At 37.6% G+C, this 25,732-nt stretch overlaps 1 protein-coding gene, 1 long non-coding RNA gene and 1 other non-coding gene across 7 annotated transcripts in view; 2 read left to right on the top strand and 1 right to left on the bottom strand.

The window, feature by feature from the left end:
• Positions 1-3,213: 3,213 nt before the first annotated feature.
• Positions 3,214-25,732, top strand: part of DLGAP5 (DLG associated protein 5) — a 40,099-nt gene continuing 17,580 nt past the window's right edge. For 3 of the 4 annotated variants that reach the window (XM_042943306.1, XM_042943305.1, XM_042943307.1), the window contains exons 1-12: positions 3,214-3,353; positions 4,759-4,997; positions 10,123-10,307; positions 12,137-12,199; positions 13,937-14,021; positions 14,116-14,235; positions 14,988-15,058; positions 16,619-16,893; positions 18,029-18,156; positions 18,506-18,629; positions 21,505-21,590; positions 22,355-22,515. In XM_042943306.1, the coding sequence (XP_042799240.1) occupies positions 4,760-4,997; positions 10,123-10,307; positions 12,137-12,199; positions 13,937-14,021; positions 14,116-14,235; positions 14,988-15,058; positions 16,619-16,893; positions 18,029-18,156; positions 18,506-18,629; positions 21,505-21,590; positions 22,355-22,515 (1,536 nt within the window). In that variant the 5' untranslated portion in view covers positions 3,214-3,353; position 4,759. Of the gene's footprint in view, positions 3,354-4,758; positions 4,998-10,122; positions 10,308-11,735; positions 11,774-12,136; positions 12,200-13,936; positions 14,022-14,115; positions 14,236-14,987; positions 15,059-16,618; positions 16,894-18,028; positions 18,157-18,505; positions 18,630-21,504; positions 21,591-22,354; positions 22,516-25,732 lie in introns of those variants that run through there. The other variant, XM_042943308.1, reaches the window with a different exon arrangement.
• On the bottom strand, positions 9,355-23,784 carry LOC122222740. Of its 2 annotated transcripts, none has more exons than XR_006203833.1 (5): positions 23,723-23,784; positions 21,110-21,175; positions 18,486-18,646; positions 18,187-18,250; positions 9,355-9,780 (listed from the first exon to the last, which is right to left on the bottom strand). It is a non-coding gene; the product is annotated as an uncharacterized LOC122222740 (long non-coding RNA). The 2 variants fall into 2 exon arrangements; XR_006203834.1 differs by lacking the exon at positions 9,355-9,780 and adding an exon at positions 15,573-15,857.
• On the top strand, positions 13,517-13,623 carry LOC122223279. The gene has a single exon (XR_006204164.1). It is a non-coding gene; the product is annotated as a U6 spliceosomal RNA (small nuclear RNA).

Here is a 25,732-nt window from a genome sequence, read left to right as displayed (position 1 = left end):
CACTCTGTCAGCTGAGAGACTCTCCAGTAGCAAGGAGCACACTTAATATCCAGATCTTGGTTTCTGGTACCATTGTCCAATAAAAGGAACCAGGGTTCTTTAGAGAAATGGCTGGTCCTAGTAGTGGGTCAGGGAAAATACAATGTATGTTATGTCCAGAGCGTCTTATAGAGCCAGAAAGTAAGTACCAAAATAAATAGACAAAAATAAACAAATGAACAACAACATAAACTCTCAATCATGGAGATTGTGAAAATGACAGAGGAACAAACTGAAAGGGCTACCAATGGCCAAAGTTAGAACAATTTGAGCAAAAAAATAAAGTAGTATTAATGTATGATCTAAAGTATAAAATAAATATCCATGAATCCTGATATAAATGATTGAATAAATAAATAATGGAGAAGAGACAAAGCTCCCATGTAAACCATCCCGAATAATATGAAACATAACTTCCCACTTCTTCTTAAGTGTGGGCTGCCCATAGTTACTTCCTTCCAAAGAGAACAATCTGGAAAAGGGGGAAATAGTAATTTTATAGTGGCGAATCCTGACAAATACTACCTCAACCAAGTGATTAAGCTTAACATTAGCAGCAAAAAATCATGTTGATATTATGTACTCTTGATGTGATATAATGACAATATCACTTCACCTCTATGGTCTTCCTCCCAAGAACGCATAACCCCAGTCTAATTATGGGGAAAACATCAGACAAATTCCAGTTGAGGGACATTCTACAAAATACCTTATTAATACGCCTCACAATTGTCAAGTTTAGAAGAAAGTTCTGAGAAACTGTTATAGTCTAAGGAGCATAATGCAACTTTTGATGACTAAATGCAATGTGGTATCCTGGAGCAGAAAATGATCAGTGGATAAAACCAAAGAATAAAGTATGTACTTCAGTTAATAATAATGTATCATTATCACTGCAATTGTAACAAATGTACCATACTAATGTAACAGGGAGAAATGGATGTGGGGGCATATGGTAACTCACTCTACTATTTTTGTAATTTTTCTGTTAATCTAAAATTGTTCTAAAAGTTTACTATTTTTAAAAAGTCAACCAACAGCCCAGAAGAATATACCCAAAATACATATATATAACAAAGGACTTGTATCCAGAAGAGATAGAAGTCCTACAAATGAATACTTAAAAGACAACCAAATTTGGGGCGCCTGGGTGGCTCAGTTGGTTAAGCGTCCGACTTCAGCTCAGGTCATGATCTTGCGGTCCGTGAGTTCGAGCCCCACGTCGGGCTCTGTGCTGACCGCTCAGAGCCTGGAGCCTGTTTCAGATTCTGTGTCTCCCTCTCTCTCTGACCCTCCCCCGTTCATGCTCTCTCTCTGTCTCAAAAATAAATAAACGTTAAAAAAAAATTTAAAAAAAGACAACCAAATTTAAAAAGATAACCCCCAATTTAAAAAATATAGGCAAAAGTCATTTCACAAGATCTAAAAATAGTCAATAAGCACATGAAAAGATGCTCATCATTAATAGACATTGGGGAACTACAAAATTAAGACTAAATACCATTTCACAACCACTAGAGGGATTAAAATTAAACAGTGATCACTCCAAATGCTAGCAAGCATGTGGAATAACTGGAATTTTATACATCACTAGTGGGAGTGTAAAACGATCCAACCACTTTGGAAAACTGCTTGTTAATTTTAAGAATGTTTATAGCAACTTTATTCATAATTAATAAAAACTGGGAAAAAATCCAAATGTCCATCAGCCGTTGAATGGATAAACAAAGTACACTTGATCCTTGAACTACAGAGGGTTGGGGGTGCCAACCCCCTCACAGCAGAAAATCCAAGTAGAACTTCTGATTCTCGCAACACTTTACTAATTGCTTACAGCTGATGCTTACCAATAACATAAACAGTTGATTTAACATCTTTTATTATATACATGTCTACACATATACATGTGTATATATATATACACACATGTCTACACATATACATGTGTATATATATATATATATATATATATATATATATATATATATACATGTCTACACATATACATGTGTATATATACATATATATGTTGTGGATTTTTTAGAGCGAGAGTGCGTGATCGGGGAGAGGGGCAGAGGGGAAGAGAGAGAATCATAAGCAGGCTTCATACTCAGCATGGAGCCCCACACAAGGCTCAATCACATGACCCTGGGATCATGACTCGAGCCAAAATCAAGAGTCCCAGGCTCAACTGACTGAGCCACCCAGGCGCCCCTAACATCTTTTGTATAGGTATTATGTACTATATTCTTACAAAAAAGTAAGCTAGAGAAAATAAAATGTTATGGAAGGAAGAGAAAATACATTTACAGCACTGTACCATATTTAATAAATAAAAAATCTATATATAAGTGGACCCACGCCGTTCAAACTCATGTTGTACAAGACTTGATTGTATACAATGGAATACTTTTTAGCAATAAAAACAACTAAATGCTGATTCACACAACAGTAGGGATGGATCTTAAAAATGTGAGGAAGAAGGCACATCTGAAAGTACCTACCACCTTTGTTTTTATGATGTTAGAAATCAGAGTGGTTGTCTAAAAGGTGGGAGATTTGAATCTGGCTTTTGAAAGAACGCTTGGGTGGTGTTTACACAGCTGTTTATATTTAGCAGAACTCATCCAGGCTACACTTAAAAAACTACGTTTTCCACTGTATTTAAATCTCACTTCAAAAAAAGGGGGGGGGGGCGAGGGGTATAAAAAAGACTGGCAACCTTGAAAAGACACTAAACAACGTTAGCAGAAATTTGTTGTGTTAAGTCCTTCCTTCGAAACGTTGAGGAAAACATTCCAATAAACTCTGCTGGATTTTTGTGACTAAATAGGGACATTAAAAAGCCCTGCAAACTCTAAGCCCCTTCTCCTCCGAGTGCCACTGTCCTTCCTTGGATACCCGAGGACCCTGGGAGCAACGTGGACCTGCCCGGCGCAGGGTCACCACCTCCGCTGGTTACTCGCGCCGCGGGGCCCAGTCCCAGAGCCTGGATTACTCCACTCCTCACCAATTGCAGACCCGCCCATTAACTCGCCTCACACCCATTCTTTAAACCGTCAGCTCACCTTTCAATCAATTCAAATATCGCAAGGAGCGAACCAATCGCAAGCCTCATCGAGGGGAAGGGGCGGGCACTTCTCCGGAAGTGTTGGTTAAAACCCCTCCAATCAGAAGCTTTCTGCGGGATGTTTGAATTTTGCGGAGGTCTGGGTGGTAGGCGTTCCTGCTTCGGAGGCGGCAGTGGTCTTTCAGACCTGGAGGGTTCCTTTACTTTTAGTTCGATTGAGGTTTTACGCCAGAACCTGCCTCAGGTAGGAGGGTGCTGGGGAGCTGGAGGGAGGGCGTTGGCCTGCTTCGTTGTAGGTCTGGAAGGGTGGGGGGACCGCGGTTGTGGACTGGACACAGCTCAGGGGAGTCTCCTCTAGCACCGTATTACACATCCTTCCCGTAGCTGATGACGCAGGCCTCCAAGAGAGTAAATATTTGTTGCCTTGACCTGTGTAGTAGCCAGCGTTTCACCACCGGAGCGTAATTAGCCTTTGGGGCGGGACAGTACTTAGTAGGTATTGCTGAGTATTGTTGGCCCCGACTTTAAATTCCAGTAGCGCTTCTCAGATCCCGTGACAACCGAAAAAAAAAACCCGGTTGAGAACCTGTAGGCAAGCAAGACTAAGGCATTTCTAGACTTTCAAGCTGAAAGAAACTCCAGTAAGTCAAAGAACAGCGCTTAGACGTGTGAGAAACCAGGCTGCCTGACCTGGGATGCCAGCTCCAGTTGACGCGGCAGTTAATTTACCTCATCTGTATATTGACGATAATACTACCTTTTAGAATTTAGGTAATTATTAAATACACCTTTAGTGTTCTTTCCCCCTCTCCCCCCCTACTTTTCTCTCTCTGCTGTGTATAGTGCTATGCTGTATTTTAAAATAACTAATACGTGGCAGGAGAGGGCAAATCAAATAGTAGAGGAGGGTTTGTTTGTTTTTTAAATTTTATTTTAAAGTAATCTCTAAACCTAGTGTGGGACTCGAACTCACAACCCCGAGATTAAGAGGCACGGGATCCACCGACTGAGCCAGCCTGGCACTCCAAGGAGGATTTATGATGAAAAACACAATCCTGGGTTGCCTGGCTGGCTCAGTTGGTAGAGCCTGCAACTTTTGATCTCGGGATCAGGAGTTCAAGCCCCACTGTGGGTTTAGGGTTTACTTAGGAAGAAAGAAAAGCAGTCTTTTATCACTTCCCCTGGGCCCTTAAAAAGGAATTTTATTGGCACCCAGGTCAGATGCATTCTCATTTTTAAACTCTGTTGATTGCTTTAAATGCATTAACATTTTAATTGGTGCATTTCTCATGCAGATTTTCCCTTTAACTGGAGTTTTCCAGCAGACTCTCTTAGTTAATCTTGTTGAAGAGTGTAGTGTGCTTATAACTCTTTGAACTTCCTAATGCCTCTGGTTTATATACTGGACTGTAGCTTCCTGGGCCTCACTTCATCTGTCAAGCAAGTTCCTATTTAGAACTCCAAAATAAGTTGGTGTTTTTTATCTTTCGACAACCTCCTTCCCTCTCTTCAATGTCACCTACTTATTCCATTTTGTGTCTTATTTTTCTTTTCAAAGGCTCTGGGGCAGGACAGGGGGTGAACTGAAATCTTGATTTTTTTAAATACTAAAGTGAAAATCCATGGAAGTTGTTCTCTCTCTTTGATAGGATGTCTTCATCACATTTTGCCAGTCGACACAGAAAGGATTTAAGTATCGACATGATTAGAACTAAAATTGCTCATAGGAAATCACTGTCTCAAAAAGAAAACAGACATAAGGAATATGAAAGAAATAGACACTTTGGTTTGAAAGATGTCAACATTCCAACCTTGGAAAGTAGAGTTCTTCTTGAATTAGATGAGACATGTCGAAATCTTGTTCCAGAAAAGGCCAATGTCAAGCCAAGTAAGTAAAGGTCTATTGTAACTTTAAATGCTTTGAAGAGTGAAAAAAATTTGGTTTAATACCTGAGGTTAAAAAAATGCTGACCACAGCAATGGAGTTTTGAAACACCATTCTAAGTAATTTGGTAATACTGTCTGTTAAAGGTAAAGGCTGTGAATGCCCCTGGCTAGGCTAAAACCATTCACCTATGGAGTATTATAATACTGTAATATATTGCCTTATAGGAATCCTAAAGTTCTTACTTTTTTTTTTTTTTTTAAAGTTCTTACTTTTGGAGCTTGGTAAGGTAACTATTGACAAGATAAATTGATATAGGACATTAAAAATAGAACTGGAGCTCCTGGGTAGTTCAGTCGGTTATGCGTCAGACTCTTGATTTTGGCTCAGGTCATGATCTCAACAGTTTGTGAGTTCAAGCCCCGCGGAGCCCGCTCGGGATTCTCTCTCCCTCTCTCTCTGCCCCTCCCCTGCTCACATGCACACACACTCTCAAAATAAATAAATAAACTTAAAGAAGTGATTAAAGAATCCATGAAATAAGGATACTTTACCAATGGGAACATTTCTCAGAAGAGCAAAGAATTTGCCCTTGCAGTTTGCCAAAAGGGCTTGGGGTCACTAGGAAGGAAAAAACCAATTAAAGAAGAAAGGAATGATCTCAACAAAAGATAAAAATAATAAAAATAGAGTGTCTTAGGAGGCAAGGAGTCACTGGACTCCAATTTAGTTGCATTTATATAGCAGGCCCCAGAAGCTGAATGACAGTGAAGTAAAGCAGGGATAAATGCTGAAGAAATGACAGAAAGACATAAAGTCTTTTGAGAAGTTTTGTAGAGAAGGAAATGAGATGCCAAGTTGTTTAACTGTTCACTGCTTCATTTGAAGATTTTCCAGGAGCAGTGTAATATGTGGCACTTATAAGATACTCTACATATTCGAGCTTAATTGATTCTGTAAAAGAGAGGGTTGGGCTAAAAGGTTTTTTCTGGATTTATCATTTTTGTGATTCCAAAGGCAAGTAAGAGAAAAGAGTTGGACAAAAGTGTTATAGGGTTTTGTTTTTATTTTTGAGAAGAACTGATCTGAGGAAATGGGCTGGTAGTTGAAGGGGAGAAAATAAAGAACAACATCTCTTAGGAGTTGGAAGGAAATGAAAACTGGGTCATAGAATGATAGAAAATGGCTTTTTAAGGAGGAACTAGACATTTTTTGGTCTGAGAAGCAGTGATGTTATGCCTCCTAAGTCATCTCCTTGCTTCTACTCTCGCTCCCTCATATGCTCTGTTCCTTGACTCAGATCTCAAATCAAAGTCTAACCCTGTCAGAATACTATTAAAATGTCTTTGGTTTATTTTCCATCTGCAAAGGCCTAGAGTTAGCAGTGAGTGAGTGTGTTGCAGAGAAAGCAAGTGTGCTAGCATGGCTAGAGAAGAATGAATAAGGGGTAACTCCCATCCCTCTGGAGCCCTGAGGGGACACCATAGGGACTTTGGCTTTTACTCTGGGTGAAATGAGAAGCCATTAATGGCTTAATGAGTGTTTATATAAATCTGATTTATGTTTCAAAAGCATCGCTTTGGCTGCTATGTCAATAATAGATTGTAGGCTGACAAGTATAGCCTCAGGAAAACGAAGTAGGACACCATTGCAATAATTTAGTTGAGAGGTGATGCCTGATCAAAGTGGTAGCATTATAGATTGGTGGTTGCATTCTGGATAGACTTAGAAAGTTGAACCAATAGAATTTTCTAATGGATTGGATGTAGGGTTGATAAAGAAAGATTGATTCCAAGGTTTTTGGCTTGAGCACCTGAAAGTATGGAGTGGCCATTTACTAAATTGTAAAAGACCGAGGGAGGAACAGTTTTAGGGTGGGGGGAATGATAAGGTTAAGAGTTCAGTTTGGGACATGTCCAATTGAAGAAAGTTATTAGACATGTAAGTGGACCTGATGAAAAGGTAGTTGCATATAAGATGAGTTCAGGGGAGAAGTCTGCACTGAGATATAAATTCAGGAATTGTCAACTGATATTCCGTGTTGGGAGACATTAGACTGGATGTGATTATCCAGAGTTTGGGTATGGAAAAAGGAGAGAAGAGGGGTCAGCACTCCAACATTTAGAGGGTGAGGACACAAGGGGAAACTGGCACAGAACTGGAGAGCAATGCAAAGTAGAGCAGGAGGACAACAAGAAGAGTGTAGTATTCTGGAAACCAAGTGAAACGAGCATATCAGGGAGAGACTATGTCAGTGCTGCTTGTTAGGTCAAACAATAGTTGACATGAGATTTCAAACTTTGCTATTATGAGAGGTCACTAATCTTGATGGGGAGTTTTGATGGAGTGAAAGCCAGATTGGAGTGGGTTCAGAGAAGGGCGGCACCATTCAGGACATATTCTTGCCCTAAAAGTTTAACTTGAATCTAATCAAAACCTTCGAGGAGTTGCTTGGGTGACTCAGTCGGTTAAGTGTCTGACTCTTAATTTCAGCTCAGGTCATGATCCTGTGGTTTGTGGGCCCGAGCCCCACATTAGGCTCTGTGCTGATGATGTGGAGCCTGCGTGGGATTCTCTCTCTCTTCCTCTCTCTCTGCCCCTCCTTCACTCTCTCTCTCTAAATAAATAAACTAAAAAAAAAAAAAAACAACAACAACAAACACCTTATATTTAATTTCCAGTTTATAGAAAACACGAAGGCTAGAGGAATGCGTAAAAAAACATGAGAAAGCAAACAAATACACAGTGCAGGACATTCTGTAGGACAGCTGACTAGCTTTTTTCAAGAAGACAATGGCATAAGAAGTAGGGTGCCAATTGTCACACGAATGAATACAGGAGTGACAAAATATTGATGTTTCTGGAAGGCCCTGGGTTGGTCAGACCCTTTCTTAGTCTGGTTGTGTTTGGTCATAAGCAGTTTGTTTGCTCCAGTGTGGTGTGTAAATGTTACTTGTTATGTGTGTCATGACATGAGAAAGGTTGAAATACCTGTATGGATGTGACCATTGGGCGAACACTGGAGAAAAGAAAGCCTAAGAATTGAGAAGCCAGGCTATTGGAGACGTCATCAAGATTTATACAGGGATAGTGATGGAGACAGTGACAGTGAGCTAGGAGCTATAGCCTTTAATGAATGAGAGGAAGCCTGGAGGGCCTATAGATGACAAACTGGGGTACTGGATAGTATGATCTGATGACATGAAATGTAAAGGTGGGATCTTTTGGTGAGGAGGAGGAAATCATTGGGAAGCAACAATGAGGACACCTCAGTGATACCACCAGGGTGAGAGAAAAAAGTCAACCACGTGAAAGGACAACTGGGGAAGCTGTCTTCAGCGGGGAGCCAGGTTTCAATTTGATCAAGAGATGAAAGAAACTTTTAGAGAAGAAGTTGAGAATACAGAGGTTTTGTTGACTAACCATTTCATCATGTGTACTTTTGCATATTCTGTCCTCTGGCAGCTTCTTCTTCTTACTATTATTTTGAACAACTTTATTGAGGTATAATTTACATAGCATAAAAAAACCTACCCATTTTAAATACATTTAAATACCCATTTAAAATACTTCTTTTTTTTTAGTAAATTTGCTTAGCTGTGCAGTTATCCACCTGAATTATTAAAAAAAATTTTTTTTAACATTTATTCATTTTTTTTTTAATGTTTATTTATTTTTGACAGAGACAGAGCATGAGCTGGGGAGGGACAGAGAGAGAGGGAGACACAGAATCCGAAGCAGGCTCCAGGCTCCATGCTGACAGCACAGAGCCCGACGTGGGGCTTGAACCCACAGACCGTGAGATCATGACCTGAGCCATAGTCGGATGCTCAACAGACTGAGCCACCCAGGCGCCCCTAACATTTATTCATTTTTGAGAGACAGACAAGAGCACAAGCAGGGGTGGGGCAGAGAAATAGGGAGGCACAGAATCCAAAGCAGGCTCCAGGCTCTGAGCTGTCAGCACAGAGCCCGATGCGGGGCTCAAACTCACAAAACTGTTAGACACCCAACCGACTGAGCCCCTTTCTGAATTACTTTTAGCCCTTACCCAGCGGACAAACATGCTCATTCTTCAGAACCTTTTTCAGGTATTCTCTTTTCTCAGGAACCTTTCCTGATCTCCCCAGGGGGGGAGGTTTATACTAATTCTCTATTGTGTGCAGTCTCTTATTTATATCATGCTAAACCAGACTGAAACTGTTTATTTCTCCAATATACTATGAGCTTCTCAAGGGCAGAAATTCTCTGCCTAAGACTGTCTTGCACATAGCCCCTTATATTTCCCAAACCAGTTAAAACAAACAGAGTATGTAGGTGGAAACCCAAGTTGAACTAAAGAAACTGACGGGTAGCCCTAATATTGGGGTCTGAGTTAACCCAACACTTGGTGGCTTAAGACAATAAACATTTATTATTTCACACAATATTTGTGGTTCAGGAATTTGGGTGCAGCTTAAGCAGGTGGTTCTGGAGGTTGCACTCAAGATGTCATCTGGGGATGTATCTACATGCTTGACTGAGACTAGAGGGATCTGCTCCCCAGATAACTCACCCACATGACTGGCAAGTTGATGCTGGCTTTTGGCAGGAGGCCTTAGAACTTTGTCATGTAGACACCTCCATAGGGCTACTCGAGTCTCTTTAAGATTCCACAAGGCCGCTGGCTTCCTCCAGAGCAAGTGATCCAAGATAAGGCAAGGCAAACAGCAGTGTCATTAATGACCTAGTCTTGGGAGTCACACTCCATCATTTCACTGTACTTTGTTGGTTATCCAAGTCAGCCCTATTCAGTGTGGAAAGGAATAGGACACATGGACATCATTATCAGAAGGTGAGAATCCTTGGGGTTAGCTTGGAGGTTGGCTATCAGATGAGTTCATTAATTCAAAAGTGAAGTAATAAACACCCAATATGTAGCAAGCAGTTAATAGATATTTGAACAAGCAAAAGCAAAAGAAATAGGAATTTTTAAAAGAATAGAGGTTGAAATAACTTGTGGTTAGAGTTCTAAGAAATGAACAAAAGTTACTAAAAGCATTTCTTAACAAAGTTGAAGTTAGAAGTCAGACATTTGCCTAACTTTTTATCTGAAATGTTTTATATACTGTGGGTTTCTTCTGTCTAGGGTCAACAAAAACTGCTCTAGGTGATCAACGAAAGCAAATGCTCCAGAAATACAAAGAAGAAAAGCAACTTCAGAAATTGAAAGAGCAGAGAGAGAAAGCTAAACGAGGAGTATTTAAAGTAGGCCTTTATAGACCCGATATGCCTTGTTTTCTGTTATCAAACCAGGGTACAGAGCCAAAAAAGGTAAATTTACTATCATAATTTGATATAGAGGAATAGTTCCTTTTAACTGGAATTATCTGTAAGAGCTTAAAGAACTAAAATAACCATTTCCCCTTACTCTCTTTATTCATTTAGTTGACATGAGGTAGGAATGACATAATAGTAACTCAGAAGATGAAAATCAGGTCTCTTGATGTTGCTATAGGTTTTTGAGATAGGAAAAACAAGTGGGCAGAAGTCCGTTTCCAATGATAGGCTGAGAAGGACTGGTCTGAGTAGCTGGAGCACTGAAACGGGGGATAGAAGCTCAAGGAGGTGTGATCTAAAGAAAATGGTCAATGAGTCAAGAAGAATAAAGTTTGAACAGGAGCAGTGGGATTTATAAATTAGATAGTCACTGGTGATTTGCTGTTTTAAACATATGTATAAAAGATCTCAAACCGTATACTCATTCCTGATTTAGATAAGAATTAAATAATATAAAGGCCCAAGACATTGCCTATTTTTCTGGGCTTCGTGCATCCCATTGATTTTTTTTTAACCGATCTATGATTATTATCTGTATATGACCTTAGAATAAGGTGGAAGAGACTGAAGTTAATACAATAGAGTTCAAATTGAAAAGATATAAATATATTCTGTATATTAGAGGAGGGAGAGATTATTTATGTTTGGAGGAATGTCAAAGAAGACCTTGGAAGGGGTTAGATTTAAGCTGGCTTTTTGAGATATGTAGGATACCAATCATTGGTCTAAGCTATAGACAACTATTAAAAATGTTAAAAATATACGTAGGGGAAACAAATATAGGGGGAAAAAAAAGACTAAACCAAGATACAGACTCTTAACTATAGAGAACAAACTGATGGTTATCAAAGGGGAGGGGGATGGGTGAAATAGGTGATGGGGATTAAGGAGTCACTTGTGATGATCACTGGGTGTTGTATCAACACTGGGTGTTGTATCAAATCATTGAATCACTATATTATACACCTGAAACTAATATAACACTGTATGTTAACTCTACTAGAATTAAAATAAACACTTAAAAAATTATATATATGTACATATACATATATGTATGTGTGTATATATATATATATATATATATATATATGTATGTATGTAGGGGGAACAAGAGGAGACCCATCATGGTGCTAAACAATAAGACTCGCCAATAATTGTTTTTTTTATTTAGATAGCCATTGTTGAATTCTCTTCTCCATGCAATCTAGAGAAAAGCCTAATTTCTTTAGCACTAGATTTTCACTGAGATTACAGAAGAAAATGACTTCTTATCTAGGGAAGAATTCTTATTATGCTTCTTAAGAAATTTTACAGAGTTGACAAATATCACTTTTTAGTCAGTCTTTCTCATGCTAGATTTTTTTTTTTCCCACATTTTGTGATTAGGTCTCATTTTTCTTATTGACAATGGAGAAATGCATAATCATGAGACTTGAAGACAAACTGTTAAAGCTATTAGAGTAAGCTCTGTGGTATCTTTTCATAAAACAGCAAACAAAAAATCCTAATACTTAAGTCTGTTCATTTACCCCTTCTAAATATGTCCAACTAATCATATTAATGAGGATTCAAATACCTGGAAAATATGGCTTGAAATTTCTTCTTTCAGCTCACTGAGAAATATAAGTTTTGAAGTGATTAACTTAAATGTAATTTAAATCAAGCCAGAACCAGAAAAAGTAGTAAAGTTGGCAAGTATCTTTTTGCCATAAATGATTAAAGTTAAAATTTAACCTTAAAATGGAAACTTTGTTTTATAAAGAGACATGAAATTAAATTTTGCCGGTTCACTTTTTAACTTTATTTTCTTTGACTGTTTTAAGGCTGTTCCATCTTCTGTACGGATTACAAGGTCAAAGGCCAAAGACCAAATGGAGCAGACTAAGGTATAGTTGATTGTTAGTAGATAATTGTTACTAATATGACAAATTGTACTTTTTTCTCAGAGTAAGTAAATCCATTTTTTTATCTAATATCACTTTTTTCTTTTTCTTTTTTTTTTTTTTAGTTTTTTTTTTAATGTTTTATTATTTATTTGAGAGAGAGAGAGACAAAGTGCAAGCAGGGGAGGGGCAGAGAGAGGAAACACAGAATCCAAAGCAGGCTCTGGGCTCTGAGCTGTCAGCACAGAGCCCTACATGGGGCTCGAAATTACGAACTGTGAGATCAGGATCTTGAACCAAAGTCGGACACTCAGCCTACCAAGCCACCCAGGCACTCCTGTCTATTATCACCTTTAAGTGTAGTGATTGATTTGCTAGAGTTAATAGTACAAAAATCAATATTAGTGCTTTGGTGACATAAAGCCATCTTGGCTGGTTACTAAGGAAATACTTAAAATATCTGTGTCCAACATCCCTTATTAGATGTATGCCAAACTTTGTGTCACACTCTTTTGTTTACTGGGCTTCTGTTATGCATTCCACATCATCACCAAATGTAGATAGGGATATAAAGCATATAGGGTGGGTATGATAAACTTATGGGCCTTCAAAACATGATTATGGATAAAGTTACTAGGAAGATTGCTAAAATAAAGTGAAGTGGGCAAGGAGGGAAATAATATGCCTCTTCATCAGGTGAGGAAGCTGAATTTCATGTATTCAGGAATGTTTGAGTCACTACCATGTTTCTCTAGTCTCTAGGGCATAGTAGTGAACAAAATAAAATTTCTTGTTTTCATTGAGCTTACATGTGAACTAGGCAGTAAAAAAATAGGTATATAGTATGTCAGATGGTCATCAGTATTATGGAGGGGATAAAAAGTGAAGGGAGAAGGGGAGTACTGGAGTGGGTGTCAGGCAGAATTTTGATTGGGGCAGTCAAGCAGGGCCTCGCTGACATGGTGGCATTTTGACTGAAGTCTTATAAGGAATGGAAGAGTGAACTATGGGAAAGAGCTTTCTATCCAGGAGAAGAATTTTCTAGACATAATTCAAGGTCTTGAAGTGAAAACATGCCTAGCCTATTTAAGGATTCTCAGAAGATTATAGTCAGCTATTTTTCATAGCTTAGGTTATTAGCATTTTCTAAAGTCTAGGATTCTAAAAAGGCCTATAAAGAAGTCTATATCATGGAAAACTTTTTTCTTCATCTCATTTTATTTGGAGAAGTGATTTTTTTTTTTTTTTGGCCAGGTCATTTTATAATAGTAAGATTTCAGCTGAGGGGGTCAATTGATAGATAAAAAATGTGGCAACTGAGTGCTTGCTTCAGCCGCACATACACTAAAATTGGAACGATACAGAGAAGATTAGCATGGCCCCTGTGCAAGGATGACACACACGTTCCTGAAGCATCCCATATTCCTCCCCCCATCCGCCACTGCCTTGGCTTTCTGTTGTGCTTGTGCTTCTGTTGCCCCTCTTTTATCTGTTGCTATTTTTGTGATGTCTTCCCCCCACCCCTATTTCCACCTTTTGGAAGTGGCTCCTCAGGGAGTGGGTCTGCTCAATCCTTCTCTTCTCACTCCACAACATTTCAGAAGAAAGTGAGGGTGGCAGAGATGGGGGGGTGTCTCTACGGTTGGATTAATAAAATAACTTGAAAACCCCTCGGGGAAAAATGTGGTGATTTGATTCATTATGCAATTAAATCACATAGCACCTTAATCTCTTTAATAGATTGATAATGGGAGTGATGTTCGAGCAATTCGACCTGGTCAAAGACAAACTTCTGAAAGAAAAGTGTTGGACAAAGAGAGAAAAGGTAGGAATTTAGCAGTTACTATAAGCTCTGATGTTGCCACAACAGTAATTTAATGATTACAAAAAGCATTTGATTTGATTATTTTTTCCCACAGCCGTACAGCCTGTAACGACCACATCGGTGAGAATGACTCGATCAGCCACTCAAGCAGCAAAGCAGAATGCCAGAACAGTCTCATCTACTACAACAAGAAAGCCAGTCACAAGAGCTAATGGTAAGAATGACCTAGAGTGTTTTGGTCTTTGAGGTTTTTTGTGTTCAATTTTAAAAATCATCATGTACTTCTCTGAGCAGGAGAGGAGGAAATAGGAGATTCCAGTTCCTAAAGGTAGGTTCGATGCCTCAGCATCCAGGTAGCATTCTGTGGGTACTCAAAGGTGGAAGTACCTGAATTGGTGTAAGCAGTGCTTCAAAGTGAACATTTAATGGCCCAAATAAATTACAGCCCATCCATTTGGTGGAATACAATGTAAATATTTAAGGACAGTGTTGTGAAAGAACGTGATATATTGAGTGGGCAAAGAAAAACAGGTCAGATTCTGAACACTATGATCACAATCCTAAAATATGTATGTGAATATGTGAATGTAGGGTAAAACTGGAAAAACATACACTAAAGTGACACTAATGATTGTTATTGAGTAATGTATTCGTAGATTATTTTTAATTTTGTTGTGTTTGTGCTTTTCTTTATTTTCCTAATTTTCTATAATAAATATGTACTTGATATTCAGAGCCAAAAGGTAAAGTAAAATACCTTAACACTTGGTTTTGAAAACAGATGGCCTTTACTTGGCAGGAAATTTCATCTGTTTTTATCTCATTTTATAATATGACTTAATCAAAAAATCCTTTAAGATATATATTCCTATTGCTGCCTTTTTTCCTTTTCCAAATTACCTAGTGCTTTTAAAGTAGCATTTTCTATCTAATCAAAATGGTTGTTTTATTTCACTTTTATTTTAGATCATGAAATAGAGAGAAAGGCACCAAATCAAGGAAGACCTGCCAAAAATATAGAAACAAAACCTGAAAAGGTAGAGTATAAACATCTGTTTATTCCTAGATACTTTGAAAATCTCATTGCCACTTGCATAAAGCTGAAATTAAGCATACAGAGCTGCTTCAAGAGAATTAACCTACATGTGTGTTAAAACATCTTGAACCATAAAGAAGCATGAAGAGGATATATTGTTGTCTTTCAGGTATTATATCCTCAGAGCTTTATAAGCTAGAGAAAGGATAATTTGGTTAACAGGAGATAGAGAAATACAATAACATTAGTTGACAGAAACCTTCACATGAGATTTGACTAAGCGATAAGATGTAGTAGGGTGAAATGTATTGACTTTGGATTCATTTAGGTGTGAGTTTGAATATTGTCTCTGCTTCCAATTAGCTAGATAACTTTGGACAAGTTATGAATTTGTTTTCCCATCTCTAACATGCAATACTTACTTGGAGTAGTTTTAAGAATTAAATAACCTAACATTTCTGATAGCATCTAGCATAGAGTCTAGTAGAGTCTTCAAAAAAGATTCACCAATTTGAGGGCCCAGTTCCTTGGTTTATAAGCCACATTATAATTCCTTAACCTTAAAAATAAAAGTTTTGCCAAGCTGTAAAAAACCTGGCTAGATTTTACTAAAAAATCAAATCTGGATCCTCCAGGAAGACAGTATAGGGTGAATCTTCACGAGTAAGCAGCTGGACCTCATGTTCTTCCCTTAAGATTGATTTCCTCTTTAAGGATTATCACTAGGTTTTTACTTTCACTTCCATGTTGGCCTCAGAGATAGTATCACCCTTAAATTCTTGTCCAGGTTGAAATAAGTCCTGGGGATATATCACATGATGACTATAGTTAATAATATTGTATTGCATATTTGAAAGTTGCTTAGAGTAGATCTTAAAAGTTCTCATCACCAAAAAATTCTGTAACTATAGTGATACATGTTAACTAGACTTACTGTGGTGATCATTTTCACAATATATACAAATATTGAATCATGTTATACACTTGAAACTAATACAATGTTACATGTCAATTACATCTCTATTAAAAAACAAGTAATTACATTGACTTGAAAAATAAGATATACTTCACATTTTATATGGTTCATCTTATTGTGTAATCTTAAAAAATAATTTTGCTCATATGACAAGGTTATTTATAATCAAGGTTATTTACAGAAATGATTTGGTACTTGACAGTAGTAGTCATTTAATAAACGTTGGATTTCTGATTCTCAAACTATTGTAATTATCATCATAATCAAAGTAAAAAGAGATCTGTATTTGTTAGGTGAGTAATTTTTCCATTTTAGTTTTCATATATTTTAATTTGTTGTAATACCTAAAACCTATTATTTATTCCTATAATGAGGATTGGTTCTCCCTCTTTCTGGATCTTAGCATTGGTTTAGTATAGCTGGTCTTCTGATTCCTTATATACATTTCATTGTATTTGTTTTTGTCGTCTCTTAAATTATGTATGTGGGACATAGATCTCAACTGTCACATTTTCAGCCTGTAAAAATTGGTCAAATATATCCCAGAAGAGCAATTCTCACTCTATTCTGTTTACTTACAACTAGGTCATTTCTTTTAAACTTGATAGTAAAGAAAATACTTTGGATTCACAAACCAGTACAACAAATGGAATGGATCCAGATGGAGTCTTATCAAAACTGGAAAACTTACCTAAGACAAATACTGCAAAAATGAAAGGAAAGAATTCCTTCGCACCTCAAGATTTTATGTTTCAGCCATTGGATGGTCTGAGGACCTATCAAGTAACACCTATGACTCCCAGAAGTGCCAATGCTTTCTTGACACCCAGTTATACCTGGACCCCTTTAGAAACAGAAATGTAAGAATGTAATGTTAATAATGAATTCCTTGCTAAGATGGTAACAAATGCCTTTCTTAGATTTGGCTTGTGCTTTTTAAAAGTTATTATTTAGTTAATTTAATTATAACTCATTAAAATTTGGCTAAAAAATTCTTCAGAAGGCTACAATAATCTATTTGACAGTTTTGATATTTCCTGTGCATTGTTATTAACCTTATCTTCCTAGTACAATTTATGTTTCATTGCTTTTAATAAGTGACTTTGTTATAACACTTGGAAATAAATTTTTAGAAGAAGTTGCCGGGGTACCTGAGTGGCTCAGTCAGTTAAGTGTCTGACTTCGGCTCGGGTCATGATCTTGTGGTTTGTGAGTTCAAGCCCTGCATCAGGCTGTGCTGACAGCTCAGAGCCTGGAGCCTGCTTCAGATTCTGTGTCTCCCTTTCTCTCTGCCCCTCCCATGCTCATGCTCTCTCTCTCTCTCTCTCTGTCAAAAATAAACATTTAAAAAAAAAAAGTTGCTATAATACTGTAGCTCAGACATGGGCTTTGGTTTGTGTTCTTTTGCTGAGTACACTTTAGAAAAACTGATTAACTTGCAAAGTGGAGCAGGGAGAGGGATCAGTTGGACTCTTTAAAAGAAAAGACAGGATTGTTTTGCAGACTGGCTGTTGGCAGATTTACTAGAAACTGCCCGGCAGCAGCAAGACTGCTAAGTGTTTATTCCATTAAGAGATCTTCAAAGTATTTAGATCTCATTATAATTAGTGAATATGAACATTCCCACTACATAGGTGTTTAAATTTTTCTGCTCCAGAATGGACCTATTGTTTTAAAAATAAACATATTTCAGGGCACTTGGGTGGCTCAGTAGGTTGAGCGTCTGATTTCAACTCAGGTCATGAGTTTGTGGTCAGTGAGTTCGAGCCCACATGGGGCTTGCTGCTATCACTGCAGACTCTGTTTTGTATCCTCTGTCACCCTCTCTCTGCCCCGCTCATGCTGTGCTCTCTCAAAAATAAATATTTAAAAGAAAATAAAAATAAATATTTTTATTTTATCCCAGGTTTTTAAAAAGCAATGTAATTTTGAAATACTTCAATTAGATATATAGGATTCATGCTTCATAAAGTGTATTTTTGCTATTGCTTTTAGTGCTAAGACTCAAGAACCAACAAAAGAAATTCTGGCCCAAAAGTGTAAAACTTCCTCTACGAAGATAGTACATCAAGATTCAAATAAACTGCAGTGTCCTTTGGGTTCTCTCACAGTTTGGAATAAAGGTATGGTATTTTAATTAAATTTTTACTTACCCTCCGGACTATGATTTATCAGAGATTTGTTTAGAGCCACACAGACTCAGAAGAGATGGGAAACCTGGGGAAAGACATCCAGACAGAGAATTGGAATGAGGAATGCAGACTGAGAGAAGGGGGGAAATGCAAATTTGAAGAGATGAAAATGTCAAGACACTTTAGAGGAGATGTGATAAATGAAATCATTGAAGCAGAAATAAAATGTTAAAGTTCAACAAAGAAAAAATTGAAGGATTCTAAAATTTTGTCTTTTGTAGGGGATGGCATTTTAGAAAAACTGCTGCTTTGAAATTTACCTGTGGTGTTTTCTTTGTAGAACATGTCTTAAATAAAGATGAAACTACTAAAAATTCAAATGGCCTCCCAACAAAAGAAGTCCCGTCACTTGAAATAAATGAAGATCAGGTATCTCAGCCACAACATGATGTGCCATATTTCAGGTTTGTCCATTTTGTTCCTAGTGTAAAATGTTTGCATTAATGTCTAGATATTTAAAACCCAAATTAAACTATTTTAGCCTTTATATAATAGATGAATTAAACTCTTAGTGATTTTTATTTATCTTTTAAATTTTAATTATGGGGCGTCCTGGGTGGCTCAGTCAGTTAAGCATCCGACTTCAGCTCAGGTCAAGATCTCATGGTCTGTGAGTTCAAGTCCCACATTTGGCTCTGTGGGCACAGCTCAGAGCCTGGAGCCTGATTCAGATTCTGTCTCTCCTTCTCTCTCTGTCTTTCCCCCACTCACACTCTGTCTTTCTCTCAAAAGTAAATAAACAAAAAAAAATTTTTTTTTTAATTATGTTTTCAGTAGCTGGTACTTTAATTCATGTGGTTCCTAGTTCAAAAGGTAGAAAAAGGTACAAGTGAGAAGCCCTTTCTCAACTGTCTCCTAACCCCATGGTTAATCTTCCATGGAGGCCAGTGTTACTCATGTTTTATGAAAACTTTCAGAGAGATAGATAACATATACGTAGACAAGCATATATATTTTTTCCCACTTTTAATATACACAGTAGTTTACTATTCTGCTTTCATTTAATGTTCATTGTGGGAGACATTCCATTTTAATACTTAAAGAGCTCACTCGTGTTGTTTGTGTGTGTTTGTGTATGTGTTTGTGTGTGTGTGTGTGTGTGTGTGTTTAATGACCATATAGTATCCAGTATGTGATGTACCACTATTTACTTAATAGTAAATTGCTGTTGCTCATTATTTACACTGAAGTCAGTCCATTACTAATACAATCAAGGCTGCAAGGAACAACCTTGTATGCATTCCAATTCTCTCATGTGAAAATATATAACAACCTCAATTTACATTCCTTTCAGCAAGTTATGGGAATTCCTATTTTCTCATACTGTTTACACCCTCGACAAAGAAACTGAGTTAACCTTTATTTTACAAAGGAAGGTTAGTGGGAGATGGTAGGAAGCTCTTTGGCCTACTAAGTCATGAAGTAGGATTATGTTTTTCCATCTGTGAAGAGTGAAAATTAACATCCTTTTGGGGAAACTCAACCATGTCACTTAACAGGCCTTGGAAACAAATCAGTGGACTGCATTTGGAGAAAGGCCCCAACATTCCACATCACACAGGAAATAATTACATGCTCTTCTTTTTTTTTTTTTTTAAACTTCTTATTGTGGAAAATTTAAAACATATGAAAGTACAGGGAACAGTACACTGAACTCCCTTGTACTCATCACTCAGGGTCAATCTTGTTTCATATTTACATATACTTCTGACTCAAGATGTTTTAAGAAAATCCCAAATAATCATATCACTTCACCCATTAATATTTCTGTAGGTATTTTTCAAAGTTGAAAACTCATGTTAACATTAACCGCAATATTTATTGTGCTTAATGTAATAATGATAATTAATGTCATAAAATATCCAGTCAGTATTCAGATTTTCCAAATTATCCACACGCAGGCATGAGCACAACATGCTTATGTACATGCTGTTTTTCTTTTTTTTTAATGTTTTATTTATTTTTGAGACAGAGCATGAGCAGTGGAGGGGCAGAGAGAGAGGGAGACACAGAATCCGAAGCAGGCTCCAGGCTCTGAGCTGTCAGCACAGAGCCTGATGCAGGGCTTGAACCCATGAAGTGCAAGATCATGACCTGAGCTGAAGTCGGACGCCCAACCGACTGAGCCACCCAGGCACCCCGATGCTGTTTTTCTTGAGTAAATGTAGCAAGGACATTCTCATACCTTTTTCAACATAAGATTAACAATTTTTTGAGCTTTGCCAATCAAATAGATAAGTAGGTAAGATACTATCTTGCTGCAGTTTTAATGTTTATTCTACTATTAACAAGTTTCTTTTTATGTGTTTGAAAGCCACTTCAATTATTTTTAGAGCTTGAGATTTTAGAACTGTAATGAATTTTAGAGATTTAGCTAATCCGTTGTGTTTTCAACTGTGAGACATTGAGACAATGAGCAATTTACCCAACTTAATAACATCAGATCTAAGCCAGGTCTCCTTTCTCATAAATTAAGTCATTCTCTGTCATGCTATTAGATATAAACAGCTAAGTTTTTCTTCTAGGAAACAAAAACTATCCTCAGTTTCTCCTGCTAGGATGCTTTTTATAAAGAAACAGATTACGATCACCTTAGGCCAGTTTCTTAACCTTGGCACTATTGACATTTTAGACTAGATAATTCTCATGGGGACCATCTTCTGCATTCCAGATTGTTTGGTAACATCCTTGGCCAGTAGTGCCCCTCCAGTTCATGACAAAAATGCCTCTAGACAGTGTCAAATATGTCCAGGGAGGGCGGGGTGGGGGGGGGGGGTGGATACAAAATTGACCCCTGTTGAGAACCACTGCCTTTGGAGAGGCAAGCAAAGCCTACTAATTACAGAGAACCTGTAGGGCCTTATAACTGTAATTCCATACTTACAGTGTTTGGCTTCAGCTTGCTCTTGAGAGTTGAGTTGGTCTTCATTCCATGGGCAATAACAGAGAACTAATAACAGAGATAAAGAACATCTGATTATTTCTGTGAAGTCTCTGAAAAATAAGAACAGAAGAAGTTGGAAATAATAGTGTAGGGTGAAAAGTGGGCTCTTGGCACTAACCCATTTGCATAAGTTCTAGGTATAGAAAGATGAACATAGGGTATCAACTTGTATTTATGGATTTAATATATCACAATTCATAAAATCAGCATCAATGCTGAAAAATTAACATCGTGCCTATCTTTTACACCTTTCTAATGTTATGTGTGTCATAATGCAAATACTTAGATATTAGTATGAGAAACATTTGTAAAACAAATGTATATCATAATTTTAGAAATATTCTTCAGTCAGAAACTGAGAAATTAACTTCGCACTGCTTGGAGTGGGACAGGAAGCTTGAATTGGACATTCCAGATGATGGTGAGGGAACGTTTATATTTTTTTTATGTTTTAGTTTTGTGTTTTTAAATATAGTTATACATTTATCTGAAACATAAAGATCTAGTGTCCAACTTCATAGTTACATTGTTATTCAAAACAGGAATTTTTTATATCTCAACATACATTTGCTAATATCTCTGTGCTAAATTGGTACATGACTTAAGAGATACAAGGAATTGGAATATTGATTATTCCTGAAAATTAGACATTTGCTTATTAGATATTTTTTATGTAACTATGAGTGACCTCTGTAACTGGTATTGTTTAATTAAACAAAAATATTTTCTGAATGAAAATAATCCCAAATCAATAATCAATATGGAAATCACTACCTAAATCAATATGGCACAGATTTTCAGAAAAATTCCTTAATTTGACTTATTTGGGGAAGCTGTTTAGAAAAAAGTCATTTGTGTTCTGTCAATGTGAAGCCCTTCGTGGATACTGTTGTGTGATGAGTTGTTTGAGGCTGAATTCTTATTAAATACAAATAGAGGTAAAATGCCATTTATTGTGCAGCGGTGTGTATGAGAATGAATATTGCTGATTTTTAGCAGGAATTAAAGCAGGCAGTTAATGCTCAGTATTTTTAGGACAGTTTTGCAGTTCTATTTTTTGTTTTGCACTAAGTTAAAAATTTTGAAATTTATGGTGAGGCCTTATCAATTGGTAGGCTGACAATATAGGTCTAGTTTTTTTTTTTTTTTGTCTTTTAACTTTTAAAAACCTCATCTTTCCTCTAGCTAAAGATCTTATTCGCACAGCAGTTGGGCAAACAAGACTCCTTATGAAGGAAAGGTTCAAGCAGTTTGAAGGGCTGGTGGACAATTGTGAATACAAACGAGGTGAGAAGGAGACGACCTGTACAGATCTGGATGGATTTTGGGATATGGTTAGTTTTCAGGTACGTGGTCAAGCATTTTCATTATATTAACTCTGAGCCTGATCTTTTTGAAAATGAGGTTGGGACACCTGGGTGGCTCAGTCAGTTGAGCCTCCTATTTTGGCTCAGGTCATGATCTCATGGTTCATGAGTTCAAGCCCCGCATCGGGCTCCTCTGCTGTTAGCACAGAGCCTGCTTCGGATCCTCTCTCCCCCTCTGTCTCTGCCCCTCCCTTGCTTGTGCTCTCTTTCTCAAAAATAAAATAAACATTAAAAAAAATGAGATTAAAAAATGAGGTTGGGGCGCCTGGGTAGCTTAGTCGGTTAAGCATCTGATTTCAGCTCAGGTCATGATCTCACAGTTTGTGAGTTCAAACCCCACATTGGGCTCTGTGCTGACAGCTTGGTGCCTGGAGCCTGCTTCGGATTCTGTGTCTCCCTCTCTTTCTGGCCCTTCCCCACTTGTGCTCTGTCTTTCTGTATCTCAAAAGTGAATAAACACTAAAAAAAAGAGGTTAACAATAATTAAATGGGGGTAATGGAACTGCTTTTTAGGTATCAATAATGTTAAATGAGATATCAGACAGCATCTTTATAAACTGTAAAGTACTGTCTAGAGGGACCTAGGTGGCTCAGTCAGTTAACTGAGTCAGCCGACTTCAGCTCAGATCATGATCTTGCAGTTTGTGGGTTCAAGCCCTGCGTCAGGCTCTGTGCTAACAGCTCAGACCCTGGAGCCTGCTCCGGATTCTGTGTCTCCCACTCTCTCTGCCCCTCCCCCGCTCGTGTTCACTCATGTGTGCTCCCTCTCTCTCTCTCTCAAAAATAAATAAACATGAAAAAAAAATTAAAGTACTGTCTAAATTTTATAAATGATGTCTACTTCTTCCTTGTGTTGTCAGGATGATTTCTGGATAGTTTGGAATGTTGTTTAGACTGTAATGATTCTGCACTTTAGAAAAATGAGCAACTCTAGTCCTTACTAATTCAGATCATCTAGCAGTTATTGAGTTCTAACTGTGTGCCAGGCATTATACCAGAAGTTGAAAAATAAGGCACATTCTCTCTCCCAGAGAAGCTTGTAGTTTATTAGTGAGTCAGACACAGGATATAATTCTAATCTAATGTACAAAGTGCTATAGTGGAGGGAATCACTAGGAAGATCAGGAAAAGCATGGGAGGAGATGACACTTTCTAGCTTCTTGACTTATTTTATAGATGTACATACAAAATATTATTTCAGGAACCAGTAGCCAAAAGTCATTAGACATTTGAGGACAGCCTTGAATCTGAAAAAAAGAAAAAAAAAGTCAAAAGCAAGTTTCTTCTCAGGAAGAAAACTTTTTGGATGAAGAAAATGAAGATAATACAAGGAGAAAATAACTTTTTTTTTTTTTAATGTTTATTTGTTTTGAGAGAGACAGAAAGACTGGACACAAGCAGGGGAAGGGCAGAGAGAGAGGGAGACACAGAATCTGAAGCAGACTCCAGGCTCTTAGCTGTCAGCACAGAGCCCAACGCGGGGCTTGAACTCACAAACCTTGAGATCATGACTTGAGCCGAAGTCGGCCGCTTACCTGACTGAGCCACCCAGGCACCCCAGAAAAGAACTTTTACATGCAAGTGTTAATATTCTCAAAGGGAACAGATGTTTCATCTGTCTATTAAGAACAGCTATTAAAAAAACATTCAGAGAACAACAAAAATTATTCTTTGAAGTTAAACACTGTGAGAGCAGAAATGTAAGATTCAGTACAAAGATGGAATATGAAGTTAAGATCTCCCATAAAATAGAGCAAAGAGAGAGATGTAAAGTAGCAGAGATTGAATAAGATAAGAAGTAGATAAGAAGATTAAGTGGGCTGGTCTAGGAAGTATAATATCTAAATAATAGGAATTCCAGAAAAAGGGAACAGAAAAAATAATGGAGAGGAAATAACCAATGAAATAGTTGAAATTTTTTTCCCAAACTGGAGGACCTGAATTCCAGATCGAAGGGAGCCATTGAGTGTCTAGCATTGTGAATCAGAGTAAGCCCACACCAATGCACATTATTAAATATGATTGTACAACTTTAGGGATGAAGAGAAAAATCTAGAAACTTCCAGAGAGAGAAAACAAGTCTTATACAAAGGATCAAGAATCAGAATAGCCTTGGATTTCTCAACAGCAACACTGAAAGCTGAGAAAACAATGCCCTCAAACTTCTGACGGAAAATAAGTTCCAACTTGGAGTTTTGTACCCAACCAATCATATGTGAGGGTGAAAAGGCACTTTTTAGACACACACAGTCTCAAATTTTACCTCCCATGTTCTCTTTCTTATAAAACCAAGTGAGAATGTACCTCACAAAAATGATGGAGTAAACCAAGAAATGAGAGGAGGTGGGACTGAGTGTCAGAAAGGGGTAAGGGAATTGGGGCTGAGTTGTGGTGAGGTGTGTAGTTTACGAAGCAGTGGTTGAGATTAGAGCAGGAGGACCTGGTCCCTGTGAGATTGGTCTGTGTGAGATTGAGCTAAATATATAATACCTGATTTGTTTGCTAGCTTTTTCACTTATTTTTTATTTTTAGAGAGAGTGAAAAAAGACAAGTGGGAGAGGGGCAGAGGGAGAAATTGAGAGAATCCCAAGCAGGCTCCAGGCTGAGCGGGGCTCCATCACGTGACCCTGGGATCATGACCTGAGCTGAAATCCAGAGTCAGATGCTCAACTGACCAAGCCACAAAGGCGCCCCTGTTTGCTTTTTAAATTGTATTCAGAGGAGGTTTTTATAAAATTTAGAGGTGAATTGATGATAGATACATAAAAACCAAGCAAATGAAAAGCAAAAACAGTATTCAGAGTAGAGAAAAAGTGAAGGAAAGATAATGTCCATTGCTGTATGGCCCTGACGTGAATAGTGTTGAGGTAGTCATGGTGATGTTAAGTATTGCTTTATGACCAGTTTTTACATATTTTCCAGTTTTGATAATGAGTTTCACTAGCATCATTCAATGGTAACCAATTTTGTTTTTTAATATTAATAATTGATAGATTTGAGGTATTTGATGTGTTTATATTGTTTATATTTAGTATCTATTGATACTCATTTCCCAGCTTTGGCCATTGGGAGCCTCTTCAAGTTGCCTTCTGGGACCTTTTTTTTTTTTTTTTTTCCTTTAAGAGCTTTTCTGAAGTTTAATATCATAAAACTTACCAGTTCTGAATGCACAGTTCAATGATTTTCAGTAAATTTG

This window comes from Panthera leo, chromosome B3 (assembly GCF_018350215.1).
Source record: "Panthera leo isolate Ple1 chromosome B3, P.leo_Ple1_pat1.1, whole genome shotgun sequence".
Lineage (NCBI taxonomy): Eukaryota > Metazoa > Chordata > Mammalia > Carnivora > Felidae > Panthera > Panthera leo.
This window is presented reverse-complemented; position numbering and strand designations above follow the sequence as displayed.